The sequence below is a fragment of the Apis laboriosa genome, unplaced genomic scaffold (assembly GCF_014066325.1).
Source record: "Apis laboriosa isolate Shangri-la unplaced genomic scaffold, ASM1406632v1 scaffold5_cov152, whole genome shotgun sequence".
Classification (NCBI taxonomy): domain Eukaryota; kingdom Metazoa; phylum Arthropoda; class Insecta; order Hymenoptera; family Apidae; genus Apis; species Apis laboriosa.
This window is the reverse complement of record NW_025223857.1, coordinates 4,265,190-4,282,942: the sequence shown is the minus strand read 5'-3', so window position 1 is coordinate 4,282,942 and position 17,753 is coordinate 4,265,190. Positions and strand designations below refer to the sequence as shown.

The 17,753-nt window shown below is 43.5% G+C and overlaps 2 protein-coding genes across 5 annotated transcripts in view; both read right to left on the bottom strand.

The window, feature by feature from the left end:
• The window catches only part of LOC122718169 (serine-rich adhesin for platelets), a 31,918-nt gene extending 31,021 nt beyond the window's left edge, over positions 1–897 (bottom strand). For all 3 annotated transcript variants that reach the window (XM_043942966.1, XM_043942967.1, XM_043942968.1), the window contains exon 1: positions 62–897. The gene's annotated coding sequence lies outside the window, so the exon portion shown is untranslated. The remainder of the gene's footprint in view (positions 1–61) is intronic.
• Positions 898–1,033: 136 nt separating this feature from the next.
• LOC122718037 (class E basic helix-loop-helix protein 23) lies at positions 1,034–4,149 on the bottom strand. 2 transcript variants are annotated; one of them, XM_043942696.1, is made up of 5 exons: positions 3,729–4,149; positions 3,388–3,606; positions 3,053–3,291; positions 2,746–2,969; positions 1,034–2,653 (listed from the first exon to the last, which is right to left on the bottom strand). In XM_043942696.1, the coding sequence occupies exons 2-5, from the start codon at positions 3,523–3,525 to the stop codon at positions 2,424–2,426; spliced, it is 831 nt and encodes a 276-aa protein (XP_043798631.1). In that variant the 5' UTR covers positions 3,526–3,606; positions 3,729–4,149; the 3' UTR covers positions 1,034–2,423. The 2 variants fall into 2 exon arrangements, with proteins under 2 accessions (XP_043798631.1, XP_043798632.1); XM_043942697.1 differs by lacking the exon at positions 3,729–4,149 and having other exon boundaries at positions 3,388–3,646.
• Between the last annotated feature and the right edge of the window lie 13,604 nt (positions 4,150–17,753).

The window sequence follows — 17,753 nt, the reverse complement described above, 5'->3', positions numbered from 1 at the left end:
TTATAATTGATTATTCAGTTATCACAAAGTAGAAAATAATATCATGTGTGTGACGACTTACCGGTTTTCAGTCGATTGTCACATTTTCAGGTTGCCCCGAGTTACCAGCCGGTCGAGTCACGTCGTCGTTTTGACACTGACGAACTTTTCACGAAACGTTTACAGAGACACAACCACCGGGAATCAAATGATCACACCATGGCGCGTAGAACCAGCCTACAGGCCATCTTGAAGCCACCGACAAGGCACACACACAATAAGCCCCGTCGTATCAGGCACATACGGTGTAAGATCCTCCTAGAAGGACGGAAGACGATCAAGTGAATGCTCCATAAAGTGGCGGCCATGATGGCGCCACTTATCGAACCTTTCAAACTTGAACGAAATTCGCCTTACAATACGGTAATTGATTTATTCCGTTGAATCCGACATTATTCTATAATATGCAACTTTTTTCTTACGCTGTTATGTGAATTAAAAGTTAGATTTTACAACAATATTATATTTTGTTTCAAAAAAATATTCGAGTGGAATTAAATTAATACTTCGTCGCGCGGTTGTCATGATGGCGCCACCGATTCATCACGTGTACGATGATTTAGATAATAATCATCTGCTTTTGTTAACGTATAGTTTTAAAAATTAATATAAAAAAAAATTATTAATTATTTTATAATTGATATTGATTCACCATATTATGGTGTTCATAATTTTTCAAAGATTAATCAATATATTTTTTTTAATAATTATGACGATAACAACGATATGATAATTCAACCATTGTAAGAATTGATCAATTTTCATTAAACGACTCACATGTTTCTGATATATCTTTCCATGTAATTAAATTGAAAATCATTAATTTAATTAGAAACTTGTGTCTCGTTTTAAAATAGATTAAACTGTAAAATATTTGAAAAGTATATATACCGTGCAATATTATTAAACTACTATTATATTAAAAATGTATTATCATTCATTTAATAATAATTATATTATCAGTATATTGATTTCGATGTATGTATTTTTCAATTAAAATTGTATATTATGGTTGCCCTGAAGGAATATAGATCATTGTCAATCTTTTTTATTTCTTATTTTATTGGAGTTGGACTAAAAGAATATTATATTTCTTCCGTTTTATATTTAACGATTTTCTTTCAGAGCACCCATCCGATCTATAACTTTCTTAAATAGATTTTATTCGAGCACTAAACAGTGAAATCTACACTCTACAACAAATATCTTCATCTGTTTTCATTATTAGTGTAGCCTTCGCATATTTTTATTGTTATTTAATGACTAAAGTCATTAGGAATTTTATATGAATAATATAATAATAATTGTTATTGTTTGCCACTTTAATGGTATCTTTAGATTTTTTAAAATGTTTCATGTAGACCTATCAGAGAGCGGAAGATTCCAAATTTAAGGTTCATTAAATTAAAAAATCATTTTTAAATAGGAATACTTTCGTCTTTCGTCTAGGTCTATGCAATTCGATTATTCTCGCAAAAAATGGATATATCCTTGGCACATCGTAATAAACTCTTAATAAACGCATTATGTATATAAATAAGTTATACAATCGATGGCTCAATTCGAATTATTAAATATATATATATCTATATATAATATGTATATGAATATTTAAGATCTGTACGCGTGTATGACTAGAATATAATATATATATATATATAATATCTCGACATGTATCACATGCTATATTGACTATCGCGTTGCCGGACGGGATTTGGAAATTTTATTCCTCATCCTTACATCATTTCTCTCTCTGGCAGTTAATATTTGATATTTAAAAACAAAAAAATAAATAAATAAATAAATAAAATTCATTCTAGAATATTATTCTTTTTCTCATTAGAAGTCGATATCTATTCACCAGAGATAGAAATATGCTGTTACTTATTGCTCTTCTTAGTTATCGTAGACCGTAAGTAATTACTCTTAATCGTTAATTGCTAGTACTTTCATAAACTTTCAATCTTAAGAGTATCAACCATACGTACTAGTATTGACTCAATGTTTATCGAACTCAGTAACAGTGTATGTCGAATACGTCCTTGAATACTTCTAATACTTTCATTGTATCAACAATTAATCTCGCATTCGAAACTTACACGCTATCTTCATATTGTAGTCTTAATATTAAAATTATCGTTAGATTCCATTCTGGAAGATTAATCGCGTTTAATTATTCTCGCAATATATATATTCATAAAAATCGTTATTAACACTAAAAGTAGTGCCATCTACTGTCCCCTCCTTTATCTTGTTAAATTGTATAATAAGAAATCCTTCGATATCTCTGTCGTCTTTTTATCAACACTCGTCCCATCCAATTCAACACATTCGATTCTCGATTTTAATCTTACATCTATTCAAGGAAACAAAGGCTCGAATCTTTAATTCGATTCTCCACTGGCCACAGTACCATCAGTCGGAGGACCACCTGCCGTCACGCTTTGAGGATCTGTCGTAGGAAGTCCTTGCATATCCGGCACACCTTGGAACAACTTGCCTGGGAATCCGTGCAGCAAATCGTAGGAAACAGGTGTGGGTGGTAAAGCTGTGGTGTGAGCGTGAGGCGATTGCAAAACCGCTATCACTCTTTTCAGTTCTTCCAAAGCGTTTCCTGCAATGTATGTAATTTGACAAGGAACGATTCGATAAATACATAGGCAAAATAAAGCAATCCCTCCCTTCTATTTTATTTTTTCTCCTCACCTTGCATGAGAATATAATTTTTTGCCAGAAGGAGAGTGGCAATCTTGGACAATTTTCTTACGGACGGACTATGGGCGTAAGGAATAACGGATCGAAGTTCGTCGAGAGCATCGTTTAAATCGTGCATTCTTCTACGCTCTCTCGCGTTTATGTTTAGTCGCATGCTTTTCCCTTGACGCGTGGTCTTCGATTTTGGCGGGCAGTTCAGTCTCGATGCTCCGGGTCTACAACAGTATCCAATATAATTAATAAATGTATTTACAAGGTTGGATCAAATCGATCCACGTTACGAAATGGTATCTAATACCTCTCTTGGTCTGGTCTGTTTTCATCGGAGAGGGAACTCGACGAGGCGTGCGGTTGGGGCTGTTGCTGAAAATAGAAACCGCCGAGGCCGACGGCACCCAAGGGAGTTCTTCTTCCAGGTGCGCTCTGAGGGTGCTCGGACGAGTAGCCAGCTGGAGGAGCGGAAACACTGGCGTGAGACGCCCCTGGTAACGAGTACATGGATTCGAGCGATGCCGTTGATTGTGGTGGTAATGGATGCTGCGATAACGATATTAAATATTTATATATTTCGAATTTTTGAAAAAACGTATATTAGTCATATATATATATATATATATGATGGACAGTATTTACAGCGGCACGATGTTCCCAAGCCCATGTAGGGTGGGAAGCCGAACGTTGCCAGGATCCTTGCTGCAAGTGCGCCTCGGGAAGGCCCTCTCTTCTATCATCGTCCTCCGTAGAGCTGCTCTCACCGTCGTAGGATCTCATTTCTCAGGCAAACTCTTATCCCCGCTTTAATCGTAATTTTTCTCCTATTCCAGAGGTGCCAACGATGAACGAAGTCGGTTTCTTGATGAGGATGAAAACGACGGGCGGTCGGTTACCATCGTTCACGCGTGGGTGACACGAAGTATCGAGCGAACGGTATCATCGACAAGCGTAACATAATCAATAGTAACCGCAACACTTACCGACAAATTTCTTTCCACCGCCGGTCATGCACGGCGCAGGATCCCCCCGAATGCAGCGAGGATCAGCAAAATTTTTTGCGCACAACCGTGTAACCGGCCATGTCCCTCCAATCTTTCCTCGATCCGAAGAAACAATCCGAAGAAACAACGATCGACACCGATCGATATATTTCCTATTCTATTATTCCTCTTTTACCCCTCGAATCAATTTTTCTATCCGATAAAGGATAGATAAATCACTGTTTACGAGTCAAACGACGCCAATCCCAGCCATATTACGCTTCCAGATGTTTTCCTTCTCTCAGTTCATTCCTTCATCGATCATCCATCCGTATTTGTTATGTATTTGTTATTCAACGCGGCATGCACGCGTCTCGATCCGATCCACCCGTCTTCCTTTTTTTCATCACTTCAGTCGATACATTTTTACTTAATGAAATTATCGTGCACAGACTGTTTCACACACACGGACCACGCACGCGTCTATTGTTTGCTGACGGCCTGCGCACAGGGTGTACTATCCGCAACCCCGAATGTAGTTCGTGCCTCGTCCGACAGGATGAGCGAGCGTCGCGCAGGGGATGCTGGCCTGGACCAACGACTGGCGAACCCTAGTGAACGTACCGCCAAGTTCCACGAGATGATGCATCCGCTTTTTACCATCTGATTAGGTCGATGCCCAGATCGAGGAGGCTATCGTTCAAGGGAGGGGAGATGCAACATCGTTTTTTTCCGCCCTTTCCTTCGCTCCGATCTTTTCCCCAGTTCGAGGGATGGCTTACTTTCATGAGAACGGCCGCGGAAAAAACGATGTTTCTTATTTGAAATTTTGATAAGTCGGGGAGGGTGGAGCGATATAGGATGATACAGGGCGGAACAAAGAGCGGTCGTAAATTTGAGATCCAATTTCTTTCGATAATTCTCGTGGATAAATTTAGGTGCCGTCTAACTTTATACCGTCCTAATTTTCCACCACTCTTTCCCCCTTCGATCTCCAATGTTATTTATAACATTTTCTGTATTCGTGATAATAAAAATATTCCAAGCTCGAAACATACAGATCCTGTAAAATGTATCTCTTTATATAAAATATCCTTGTCCTTCGTAACAACGTCCTACATTTTTTCGTCGTCATCAAATTTTTATAATCGTCCGAAATATTTCGTAGCTCTCCAATCGAGCACGCACAACGATTTCGCCGACGTTTTATACTCGTCCCGGGATAAAAATTTCGGAAACGGGAAAAATCGATGGTGGAGGTGAAACGAAGAGGGTGGTGGAGAAAAATGGGGCGCGGAAAATTTCATAAATGGTAGGGGTTGAGCAGCGGAAATGCAGCGTTCGAGTGTATCGCGAGAGGTATACGTCGGTCGCATGTAACGTTGCAGATCAATTTTGCGAGCAGCAGCGTTGCAGGGCACTCTCGGAGTGTGGAGCACGGAATAACGACGGATCGACGGCTGACACGTTCTCTGCCGTGCGTTATACCTGACCGTGGGCATAATAACACCGAAATCAAAACCGACTACGCGCGCACACGTCGAGCCATATTGTTCGCTGCATCTGTCGTGTGCACGACACAGGGGGTTGTCATTCGCAACGAACACGTTCGACGAAAACTCTGTATCGCCGCCGTTCGACTCGCCCTTTGCCCGGATACAATGGGGAAATTTTTCGCCGTCCCGTAAATGTTTTTGTCTCCTTTTCCCTTTTTTTCTTTCTTTCTTTTTTTTTCCCCCTCCCATCCTCTTTTTTTCTCCATTTCCTTTCCCCTTTTAATTAATATCCCCGGAAACGAGGCTGGCTCGCACTGCGGGTCGGGGGTGGTAAAGATTTTCGTCGGTTTTCGCGTATAACTTGCGATACACATTCGCGTTTGAAACGGAAGAATCGAGAGAGAGAGAGAGAGAGAGAGAGAGAGAGAGAGAGAGAGAGAGAGAGAGAGAAGGGGGAGTTGAATTTTTATATTTTTTTTTCTCTCTCTCTCTCTCTTTTTGTCCATTTAGAATTCGCTTTTTATTTTCTACGCAATTTTGTTAAATTGTTGTTAAATTGGAGAATAGAATATTTTCATCGTAAAAACTTATCACCGTTACTCGATTTAATTTTCGTGCCTTCCGAAAGGAGCTGGCTTTCTTTTCGGGGACGAATTAAAATAGATTTATGCGGGGAAGAATATTGGGAAGACGTAATAAAAACATCACCCATATTCCATATTTGTCCGTGCCAGAAGGGAAGGAAATTTGTTTTACGCGAATGCAACTAGAATTTCAAAGTGTCGGGAGAATCCAGCTACGTCATACTTGGCTCGCTACCACATGTAAAATAGATCCATGAAATCCGGAAACATTTTGCGTGGATGAGATTTATACAATTCCAAAGATGTTTCTCGAACCACACATTTATCATACTTGAAGTTTCTGGCTTGTGACAAATGTTTTTGCGCCGTGTCTAAATTTACGAAATCATATAAAAATGCTTATTATCGATCAAAATTACGTGTACCTTTTCTTTTTCTTTAACGTAAAAATCCATAAAAATTGTTTCCGAACGAAGAAATTATATTTCATACAGAATTTACACGAATTTAGATTAGCTGTTTTAAAAATATCTTCGCCCATTCAGAATTTCAAATTGTAATATCGATAATACAATAGAATCAGAATCGTACTACGCGTCTATTCCTCTTGGCCGAGATGGCTGTAAGGGGTTAGTTTTAGTTCTAGCCGAAATGTTTACTGTACGCAATTCGGCATAATATTGCAGTCTCTCAGCCCCCAAGCGAGTTCTCCAAGTGGCCAAATCTTTGGCACAGAAATGAGGGCTGTAATACTATATAACAGACTCGAATTGTTTAAGGAGTTAGCGGATATCATACCGTCATCGAACTTTTGTGTTCACATTTTTTCAATTTATTAAATTGTGCACCGTCATCGTTTGCCTTTAACACGTGAAAAAAAAAAAGAAAAAGATTGCGTATCGCATAAAATAGATAAATTACACGAAAGAAAATAGAATTCGTTTCTAGGCGATTAAACTTGATAAATTGCACGCGTTCTGTATCTGTAGCAAAATAAATACAGAATCTTTCTGGGTCGAGCACCCTCGATCGTAAACGGCTTGTTCCACGAAGGAATCTCTCGAATTTCGGGCAATCGAAGTACGATTGACATTTACGTTATCTTAAGATTTCAAAGAAATTGATTCCTTCTCGAAACTAAATCATACAAATTGTTATTTCATCTCGTAAACTCTCTCTCTCTCTCTCTCTCTCTCTCTTTCTTTCTCTCTCTGAATTTAATACAACGAATTTTCTTCGAACAACACAAAAATCTTCTTCCAAACAAAAATTCCTGAAGCGACCAAAGGGTTCCTCTACAACCCATTCCCCTGGTTTATACAAGAATCCCTGCAATTATGCCATGATCCATCCGCAAGCAAGGCTCGTCCCACGTTTCAAGATAGCAACGAGACACCGAGATGCAACTCTGCAAGCAAGTATCCCGCGAGGAACGCGAGTGAAACGAAAGTAGGAGCGGTTAGTATCGGCAGATACCGGAGGAGAGATTATATCGGCGGAAAAAAGAAAAAAAGAAAAAGAAAAAGAAGAAGTACGTGTCGAAGACCCCGGAAGGAGCGATTCTACGTGCGCGCGACTGGAAAAAGGATCTTTCGCGTACGCCCACGTAAAACGTACAAACCTTCATCCACATCTAGCAAGATCCAGCGTATACGGGGACACGAGGAGAAACCGGGCGTTCGTTTAACACCTATAGATCGAGCTCGAGTAAGAGAGAGAGTGTGTGTATGTGTGCGTACGTGTGAGAGAAAGAGAGAGAGAGAAAGAGAGAGAGAGAGAGAGAGAAGTGGAAGCAGAGGGATGAGAACGGGGGATGGGAGCAAGAGAGAGGCGCAGGAACGGTTCTCTGGTTCGGGGGTGGTTTTCGGTGCGAGGGGCTGGGCCGACCGATGGAAAGTCCTGAGGGATGAGGGAGGAGGTTGCCAAGGCAACGCTCTGCCAGCCTCGGCTTACTTTAGCTCTGCTCGTGCACTCGGATCAATACAGCATCACCGTGAGTTCCCGGACCAAACACACCCCCTCGACACCCGCCCCTCCCACCACTGCCACCACCTCTATCCCCTTCTACGTGTATATATATATGTATATGTATATGTATATGTATATATATCCATCTCGTTCCCTTCCTCCGTCTCGCACCCGCTCCACCCTCCACCCTCTCCCTCTCGCCCGCTATTACACTCTTTCTCTCTCGCTTCGTTTCTCCATTACCCTCCGGCTCTTTTCCTCTTTGTTTCACCGTTGTCTCCTCGCCCCGGCTACGCTCCTTCCTCTCTCTCTCTCTTTTATTCGCTATTCGTATACGCGCCTCTCTCCCTTCCGGGAGCTTGACTCGCCCTCCCCTCCTCCTTCTCTCTTCGTCCCCCTTTAATCGACTCTATTCACGCGTCTCTCTCTCTTTCTCTCTTTCTCTCTCTCTCTCTCTCTCTCTCTCTCTCTCTCTCTCTCTCTCTCTCTCTCTTTTTCTCTCCTTCTCACCAGCCAAGCTGCCCGTGTCCGGCTGGTGGTGGGCCCTCGGTGCAGTGATCGCAAAAATTATCGCGCCGTTTTCGGTGGGTCATCCGCGAAAACAATCGAGAATCCGCCGCCACGACGAGACGCGGTTAATTAGGGATTTATTCTGGACAGGAGATGGATAATACAATTGGGAGGGAGGAAGGGAGGAGGAGAGTTATTCGGATAATTTACACTTTTTCCTTTTTTAGATTTACGATCTTTTATAAAGTTTAACGATACGTTTTATAGAGTTTCTACCTTTCCTCCGCTATTTTCCACGGGTATCGTATATAAATATATCCCGAGCTTGGCTAGTTTCATCCATCGTCGTATCCGTCTTTTTCGCGTATTTTCGACGACGTCGAGATCGATGATTCCGTAAGACGATTCGAACAATGGATCTCGAACGATTCTAATAGTCGGATGTTTGCGTTCATCGGGTGGTACGAGATATAATAGAGGAGATCCCCGGAGAGGAGGGCGTATTCTATTCTTCCTTCGAACCCAGGTGGCGGTTCGAATCATGGAAAAAACGCAGGATGAATTTCGACAGATACGATCGACGTCCATCCACGATTCGTATCCGCGTCTCGTCGAATATCTTTCCTCCGTGGATGCGGAGCACAAGCGGACGCATCCCGAATCGTTCACCCACTGATCGAAACCGAGATTCCCGGCCACGATTTTCGAATATCCCGCATAGAACAACCGCCCGCTACAACTCCCGTTTATACACACGTAGAAACCGAATTTAAACGATCGATATGAAGCGCGACTCGACGATCAACGCCTCGTCCTCGTCGACTTCCATTGCTGTTATGTTACATGAAAAAGACGGTGGTCGTCGAAATTATCGCAAACGAGACTAGCCTAAACTCCTCGTCGACTACTCAAATTCGTTTCAACGATCCTCCCGTCCAATCCCCTCGATAACGATTCTCGTAAACGTCGAATCGTATAAATTGCAGGCGCAACGATTCGTGCGGATCGTTCCGTTCCGTTTTCGGTAATGCGGTTCTTGGCTGATGGTGTGACGGCTTCGAGGGAAGAGGAAGACGAGGATCAAGAAAATTCAATCGGAGCCCACCCCGCGATCGTTTCGGTTTTACGTTCGGTTGGGAAGAGATGTAAATCACTCGTGGCACCCGTTCCACTTTTCCGTTTATCTCTCCGTTTTATCCGTCTGATTCATCGGTTCAACCTCTCCACCTTGTCGTCGGGGAATTAAAAGAAGAAGGAGAAAGGAAGGGTGGAAGAAATTAAAGAAAGGAGGAACGGCAAAAGAGCAGGAGACAGTTTTCGCCGACGTTCATCGATTCCGCACGTTCTTTTTCCGCCCAGCCGGAATTTTGAACTTAATTTAATTGACGACACGTTGAAAAGGATACGGGAAGAGGGTGTTGAAACGACGTGACGGATGAAAGGAGATACGCTTCCAGTTTCTTTCTTCCGCGACCGTTTCACATCTTTATTTTATTCGTGTCTCGTATGTTTCTCGGGAGTAATTGCGATCTTCCGGTATTAAAAACGTTATGGTAGACGCGTGAACGTTTATTCAGAATTATTCAACCCCGTCTGTTGAAAAATTATTAATTTTCGCGCCAAGATATACGATCGAATGGTTGATTAATTTCACTGATTAAGTTTATTGCTTCGACTTCGATGAAGTATTTTTAAAAATTGGATATCCCTATCTTTTCATCTTAATGTAAAAAAGAAAAAAAGAGAGAGAGGAAGAAGTATAGTTTCCGCGTATAAAGAATCAAGGACAAATGGAAAAAATGAAAAGGAAGAGATAGAAAAATCGTCACGGATGTTGAGCAGTTTAATTGATGATTCGAAACTGCTGCAACGTCGTGCCGCACGATGCGCATCCTCGTTTTCCCACGCGAACTTACCAAGATCGTAGGCGCACGAAATCGAGCTGTATCGAATAACTGAAACTTAAATTAATTTATCTTTTTAACGATAGAACCGATCAATCTTACGTATCTCGCACTGTACACGCAATAACACTTAATTTCTCTCGAGAATAAATAGACACTAAAGCTTAAAGAGAAAGAGAAACAGAGAGAGAGAGAGAGTGAAAATTACTAGTTTATCTCGAAACGATAATTCGTACATTTTCCTGATATGGATAAATTTATCTGGAAAGATAAAGATCTCGAAGCGAAACGATGATTGGAAAATTCGGTGGCCGATTTAGAAAGAAGTAGCCGTGGAAAAGCGATGGTTGATTATGATCGACGATCTCGGGGGAGGGACGGAAGGGATGGAAAAAGGATAGAGTCGGAGGAAGGCGGTAATCGGGCAGAAGTTCTCTCCGCTGAGTTTGCCATGGAAAACACAAGGAGACACCCTCTCCATCATTTTGCTCGTAAATTCAACGGGATAAGGGGGCGAGAAGAGGAGTACAGTCTGGATGCCAAAAAAGAACTTCTCTCGCTCGGCTCGAAGATTAACGAAGAGCAGGAAGATTAACTGACGCGCTTCCTCTCTTCTCGCCTCCTCTTCGTCCTCCGCTCGTACGCTACGCGGCGGTGGCTGCTCGCCTCGAGCAACGTGTCATCGGGAAAAATAATGGCCACCGTCGCCGGGATCAAAGGCTAATCGGAATCCCTTGTATCGTGGCCGTGACTCGTCGTCGTTGAAAGGTGTTCCCAACGAGCAAAACTAGAAAAGTGGAGAGGAAACGTGGTGGAAGAGGAAAGGGGGTGGAACGTACCCGACGGAGAACGATTGGAGAACGAAAATCAAACGACGACGACGACGACGACTACGACTTTAATCCCCTGCATTCGCGACTTTCGTTCGATATTATAACGATTCTCGATGAAATCTCTCTAACTACGCATCGACCTCTCTCTCTCTCTCTCTCTCTCTCAACGTTCGACTTAAAAAAAAAAAAAAATAGACAAAGAAGAAAATCCCAAAAGCTTGAAAACTAATTCGTCCCTCGTCCCTTCGATAGGCACCGACATATCATTCTTTTCTTTCCTTTTTTCTAACCCATTCTACGAGGGAAATGGAGGAAAACTCGTCGTCGTTTCCTTGGTTGGTCCGCGTAAAAGCAGCGAGGAAGTGTCGAAAATAAAGAAAAAAAAAAAGAAAAAGAAAAAAAAGAAAAGCGACGTAAAAAGGGGGTGAAAGAGAGGAAGGCCGTGGACGTTCCGGTAGAATGAGGACAAAGGCGGGGGCCGGACAAGGACAGGGGAGCAGGCGAGGGTAAGAGAAGCAGAGGAACAGGAAGAACGGCACAAATGAAATTTAATAAAATTTCAAGCCCGCTGGTCGGACCGTACACAGAGAGCTGCCGGGTCCGTTGGCGGTCACCATGGAGACGCAGCTTCCCGCTCCCCGCGACGTCACTGCTCCATCGATCTGCAACCCCTCTATGGATATCGCTACCACTATAGTCGCTTTACCCACCACCACCACCACCACCACCACCATCACCACCTCCGATGCCATCACCAACCCGATCTTCTCCGTACAGATCCGTCCGTGTGCGCCTCTTTACACTCTTCCCGCCATACGTCCACAATCCCTTGGACCGCGTAATGGTACGTGGATGAGGGTGCACGCACAACGAAACGGCCTATGAAAACGTGTTGTATACGCGCGCATAGATATATACGTGCACATAGATGGATAGAGAGAGGTCGTGCAGCCGGATACTCACGCAGCCGTGTAGCGCTGGTAGTACGCATAGGGAAAGTGAGTAACCTTGCCGGTTGGTGGCTGGCTGGTGTGTACACCTTTCGTCTACCTTCGTTGCGGGTAGCAGGTGAGGGTGGAGTCGCGAAGATGAACGCGGGCACGGCACGGAGGAAAGGGGAGGGAGGGGGGGAAAGAGAAAGAGAGGGCAGCCCTTATTTCTGCGATTCGTCCGAGGTGCACCCTTCGCCGGATCGCATTATCGATCGATGGATGGGTGCGAACGGGGCAACGGGCTCCGACGCCCCCCTCTGTGGACCCCTCCTGTTCTCTTCCACTTTTCCTTCGCTTTTATGCATCATCGATGACTCCTCCGCTTCTTCTCTCTTTCTCGTCTTACATTGATGTTCATCCTCTCTTCTTCGCGAGAGAGAGAGAGAGAGAGAGAGAGAGAGAGAAAGGGAGAGTTCGGTTCAATTAAATTCACGGTGAAAGAAAAAGAAAAAAAGATTGCAGCTAGTGTCCGCTTTTTAGTCGCCGTGGCGTCTATCACGACGTAACGCGTGTAAGCTATCGAGGATGTTTTCGAACGACGGATTAAATTACCGTGGCACGTGCGTGCGATGCAAAAATCCAAAAAATTAATATCAATGGTATTAAATTATTATTAAAATATTTCGACGAATTTTTCTTGTTTTCTTTTTTTTTTTTTTCCTCGATCGATCTCCACGCTCTGATTCATCCTTTCCCGATTAATCATTCCGCCTCCCTCGTTGAGAGAAGGATCCACTCCAGAAACTGGGAATCTAATAAATTAACCGGAATTTCTTACTCTCTCTCTCTCTCTTTCTCTTTCTTCTCTCCGCGCGCGGTTGATTCTTCTAATTGTAAACCAACTCGGCGTGTCCCTCTTTCCCTTTAATTTCATTAAAACTCGCATTGCATCTTTCTCCGTCGTTTCACCGCCACTTATAGCCCGTTAATCGAATCCGCGGTTAAGCGCGCAATTTATATGGAGCACGGGCCGCCTTCCTTTCTCTCGCTTCTATTTTTTCGCCGTTTCTCGTACACCGATCCCGCGGGATACGACGACGAAACACGCGATAAATAGCTCCGCCTCTCCCGCCTTTTTTCCCGTGTTACTTTTTATCTTGCGAGAAAATACTATTTACATCGTTCTTTTATCGTGCCTTCGCCACGCCGTTCCAGCTCTGATAAAAAGAATCGAGAACCTCGACCCGCCGCGCGATGTCGTCAAAAAGTAACTTTTGATCGCGATTATCTTCGCGAATCATTAATTGCAATACTTTCGAAATTTTAGATTCTCGATTATTTTTTTTTAAATAATTATTATTCGATGAAATATGTATTACATTTTAATAAAATAATCCAAAAAAAAAAAATCAAAATAAAAATAACGTTAACGCGTTTGAATATCGGGAAGAAAAAAAATGAAGAGGGAAGCGGTTTACCGTGGCAATCGAGAGGATCTCGTGGAGGGCATCGACGGTTTACGACGTTTACGTTTCGAGGAAGGAAAGGAAACACCGCGAAACGTCATTTCCTCGAGTGTTTTTCTTTGCCACACAAACCGCAACGATACGTAGGCCGTTTCTTCCCCTCCCCGCCCACGGGGGTTGCCGGCCTCCGGCAACTTACAGCTGATCCCAAATTTTATCTCCCCCCGTGACCAATCAGGAGGTCGGTGTCCCGCACACCGATCGAGCTAGACGGTGTGACGCCAGTAGCTCCGACGGATTTTCACCCTCCTCGAGCTCGCCACCGCGCGGCAACCCTCTTCTCTCCGCTGCGTTCCTCTTCCACGCCCGCTTCGCTCTCTTCGCTGCACGATCCGGTGGCGACGCTCCGTGACCGAGAATCTCGCGCCATCCTCTCCCAATTTCCTCTCCTCGTGTATTCCTCCCATCTCTTTCATTTCGATCTCGTCACGAGACGATTCGTCGAGATCGATTCTACTCTTTATTCTTCCTACGCGACGCGCCTACAAGCGAATCTATTAACGACAATTTTCATGTCGCGAGTCAAAGATTCGATCTCGGGCGAGGGGGACGAGGCTCTCTCTCTCTCTCTCTCTCTCTCCTAGGCTGAATTGTATCGATTGCCGAAAAACGAGCGATACAGAGAGAGAGAGAGAGAGAGAGAGAGAGAGCAGCCTTGACAGTCGGTATCGGTTGTCCGTGTAACACGAGGGAGGGTGGGCATAGGTGCATGGGAACCACCAAAATTGGAAAGGCAATAAGGGTGTACCGAGGGGTGCACCTCGAGCGACTCATGGGGGTTGCCTAGCGACCCCAGCATCCACGGCTCTCTTTCTTCCGTTCGTCAGCCCGTGCCTCTCTTTCCCTACCTCTATCCCCCTATTTACTGCCTCGTGCTCCCTCCCCATCCCTCTCCCCTCGCCGCCCCAACTTAGATCGCTCCAGCCGTGGAGCTCACCCGATCCTTCGTCCGTCTTTCTTCATCCACGCTTTCTTCCCTGGTTCCTGGTTTCCCCGTCTCTCCAAATACCAATGCCCTCCTCCTCTCCTTCTTTCCACCCTCCGTTACGCTGTCCTCCTCCACCACCACCACCACCACCACCACCACTACCACTACCACCACCGCGTATATCCTCTTTTCTTTTTTTTTTTTTCCTCCTCCGTTGTTTCTTTTTCTCCCTGATCTCTTTTCCATTCGACGCTCCGTAGTACTCTTCCGTACTCTCCTCCACCCCTTCCTCGTCACTTCGCCATCTCTCTCTCTCTTTCTCTCTCTCTTCCTTTGGACGATCCCTCCCTCTCCCAATAACTCGCCGCGACCATTTTCCCATCTTTTCCTTTTTCCCACCCTTTTTCGCGTTCTCCCTCCCTCTCTCCCTCCTTCCGACCAGTGCCACCTTCCTCCTCAGTTTTCCGTGTCTTTTCGCCAGAGAACCGGGAATACCGGGTACGCGCTCTTTCCTCTTCCACCCCGCCCCGTCTTCGTCGCTCCTCCGCCGGCTTGTTCCACCTCCTCCACTCGAGGGATTCCCCTTTGCTCCCGCGCGAGAGGAACTAACCCTGCCCGCTCTCGCAAGGAGGCCGTGGCCCGAATTCTATCGACCCACGGTGTGTACCTACTATCAACAGCCTTCAGCTTCATTCACCCGCCCAAAAGATCCGGTTAAGAGATTGCGTACGCACACCGAACACCGGCACGTGTTTTTGTTTTTTTTTTTTTTCTTCCCTCCCGATCGCAAGGGATGCAACCGAGGAATCTCCTCGATTTTTTTCAAAATCGCGACGAAGAAACGACGGAGATCGATATCGATTCGTCGCAATAGTAATAATAATAATGATAATGGGTTCCCATCCTTTTTTTTTTTTTTTATGTTAAATATGGGAAACGCTACGTCTCGAGATAACTCTGAGAGAGAGAGAGAGAAGAAATAATGGAAGCAGAAGTGAAAAAAAGAAAACGTGAGTAGGTGATTTAATACGTTTTGAGCTACAAGAAAGTTCGTGACACGTAATATGGATAAATTTTAATATCGGTTTCCTGAAAAGTATTTATAGATTTGCGAAAAACATCGAGATAATTGACGATATTTTTCGATCATCTACGATTTATCTTTAGATTTGTTTCAAACTTTTGTCCTCGTGCCCAGACAATTTTAGTTTTGTGGATTTTTTAAATCGTGGTACACAGGTTGCTATAGAAATGGTGGCAGGGGCGCGAATCGTTATTCTCCAATTCCGTGAAAATTAGAATTAGAAATCATGGATCCGTATAAAGCGGATTCAATTCATATTTCAACGGGAACACGAATGAAATTTTATTCGTTCGCGCATGCATGAAATACTCGATCCCTTTTAATAATGAATCGCGGCACCCGTTGTTAGCTTCGTAATGGCCGTTTCGTCAAACGGTAATTTCGAATGTTGCGTCGAGTCGATGATAATTGAAACGGTGAGCGAGAAAGGAGAAGGGGGGAAGAAAAAATAGAAAAAGAAAAAAAAAAGAAAAACGAAAAGGAAAAATGAAAGAAGAAAGAAGGAAAGAAAGAAGAGCGTGGAAATAGAAACAAAACAAACGAGGCAAAAGCCATCGAGGTTGGAAATTGGTCGAAACGTCGGCCAATTCCCTTTTTAGAATAGCAATCATCACCTCTGCCAACGTCGATAACGCTCGTTGCTTCGGGCAATTTAATTCAAACATAAAAAATAATCCCTTTGATGATAGGTGGAGGTTGGCTGGAACGGAGCCAGCGGTCACGGAGAGATCGGATCCATGATCTCCAATCTCCATTCCACCCAAGATCTCCCAACGAAAATTTGTTTTTCTGCTCTCGTTCCCCCGACAACCCGCAGAACATATTCATCACGCGGAAATGTGTGATACCGATACACGGAAATCCAATTAACGAGCTTTTCCAACAAGAATTCGCGAAATTTCTTTTATCCCTTTGAGAAACAAGAGTCAAAACAAAACTCGTGACAACGATTTAACACGATCCCTGTCTTGAATTTTTGAACTTTGAAAAAAAAAAAAAAAAGAAAAATAATACAAAGAAAACCCGACGATACAAGAAGCGCGCCATTTGACAAAAGGTCAATCTCATCGATCAAATCGAAATGTTGTCTATTTATATACCTGTCTTTCAATTCTCGTTAGAGTAATCATTCACACCTACGCTCTATCGACGATTGATCTTCGAATCGTCGGCCGTAGCCGAAGGCCGCGTCTATGCTATTTGTTGACAGGATCGTGTCCCTTATCCTCGGACCACGCACAAATCTCATTGGCTCCCGGCAGGAGTCACGAGGATTCTAAGCTCTTCTAACAGCAGGTGGCCATTAGGAGGCCGTCCATGGCCTTCACGATGCTCTTCCCTTCCCTTCGATTCGATTTTCTCGCGGGATAATCCCCGCGATCGTGATTCACTCTGTCACTTCTGTGCGAAGGTAAACCGAGTTATTTATCATTTCGAAACCGGCAACGGTTTTCACGTTACGTCAACGCGGCCAAATATATTTTTTCGAATCGATAATTCATTAGCGAGCTGTTTTAATCACAATTCCTCTTCTTCTCCACCTTTGCTTAATAACACGGTGCTCTCGTGTTCGTTTGTTTATTGCATATTTTTTCGGTGGAAAAATCGAGACATTTTCTCGATCGAATTTATTGGATTAAAGATCTGATTCCTCTTTACAACGATCGTGAAATTTCTACTTTATTATTAAACGTTAAACGGTCTTTTTACTCTTTATTGTGCCACGAGTAAGCACTTCGTTTTTATATCGCATTATATTATGTTATATAATTATGATATATTCCTGATATTATTATGAGAAAATTAAACTTGATCATCGAGGATAATTATATTTTAACCTATGAAAAATTCGAGGGAATGATTTTGATTATTTCGAATTCTTTCTCGGAAAGGTAATTCGCGCAACGAACGTTCGATCATTAATTATTAATAATGTACGCAAAGGACGTTTGAAATCGTCGCAGCGCTAAAAATAGGCCTCGCGAGCCAAGGGTCGTAGTCAGTTTCGTGTCCGACCAACAAGTGTCTAATACTACTTACGTCTTGAACAGAGGCGCACGGTCACGAATCAAAGAGCCGGCCAATGCACGTGGGCGAAAAAAATAATATGCAAAAACATTCCGTCGCAGGATTAATGGTAACAAACTCTTAACGAGGGTCGCACGAGGAAACTCACTTTCGATATCGAGCACGTTGTTCGATCGAATTCTCGCGAAATTCGATTTTTCGATAATTATAATAATTGACGAGAAATGCGAGT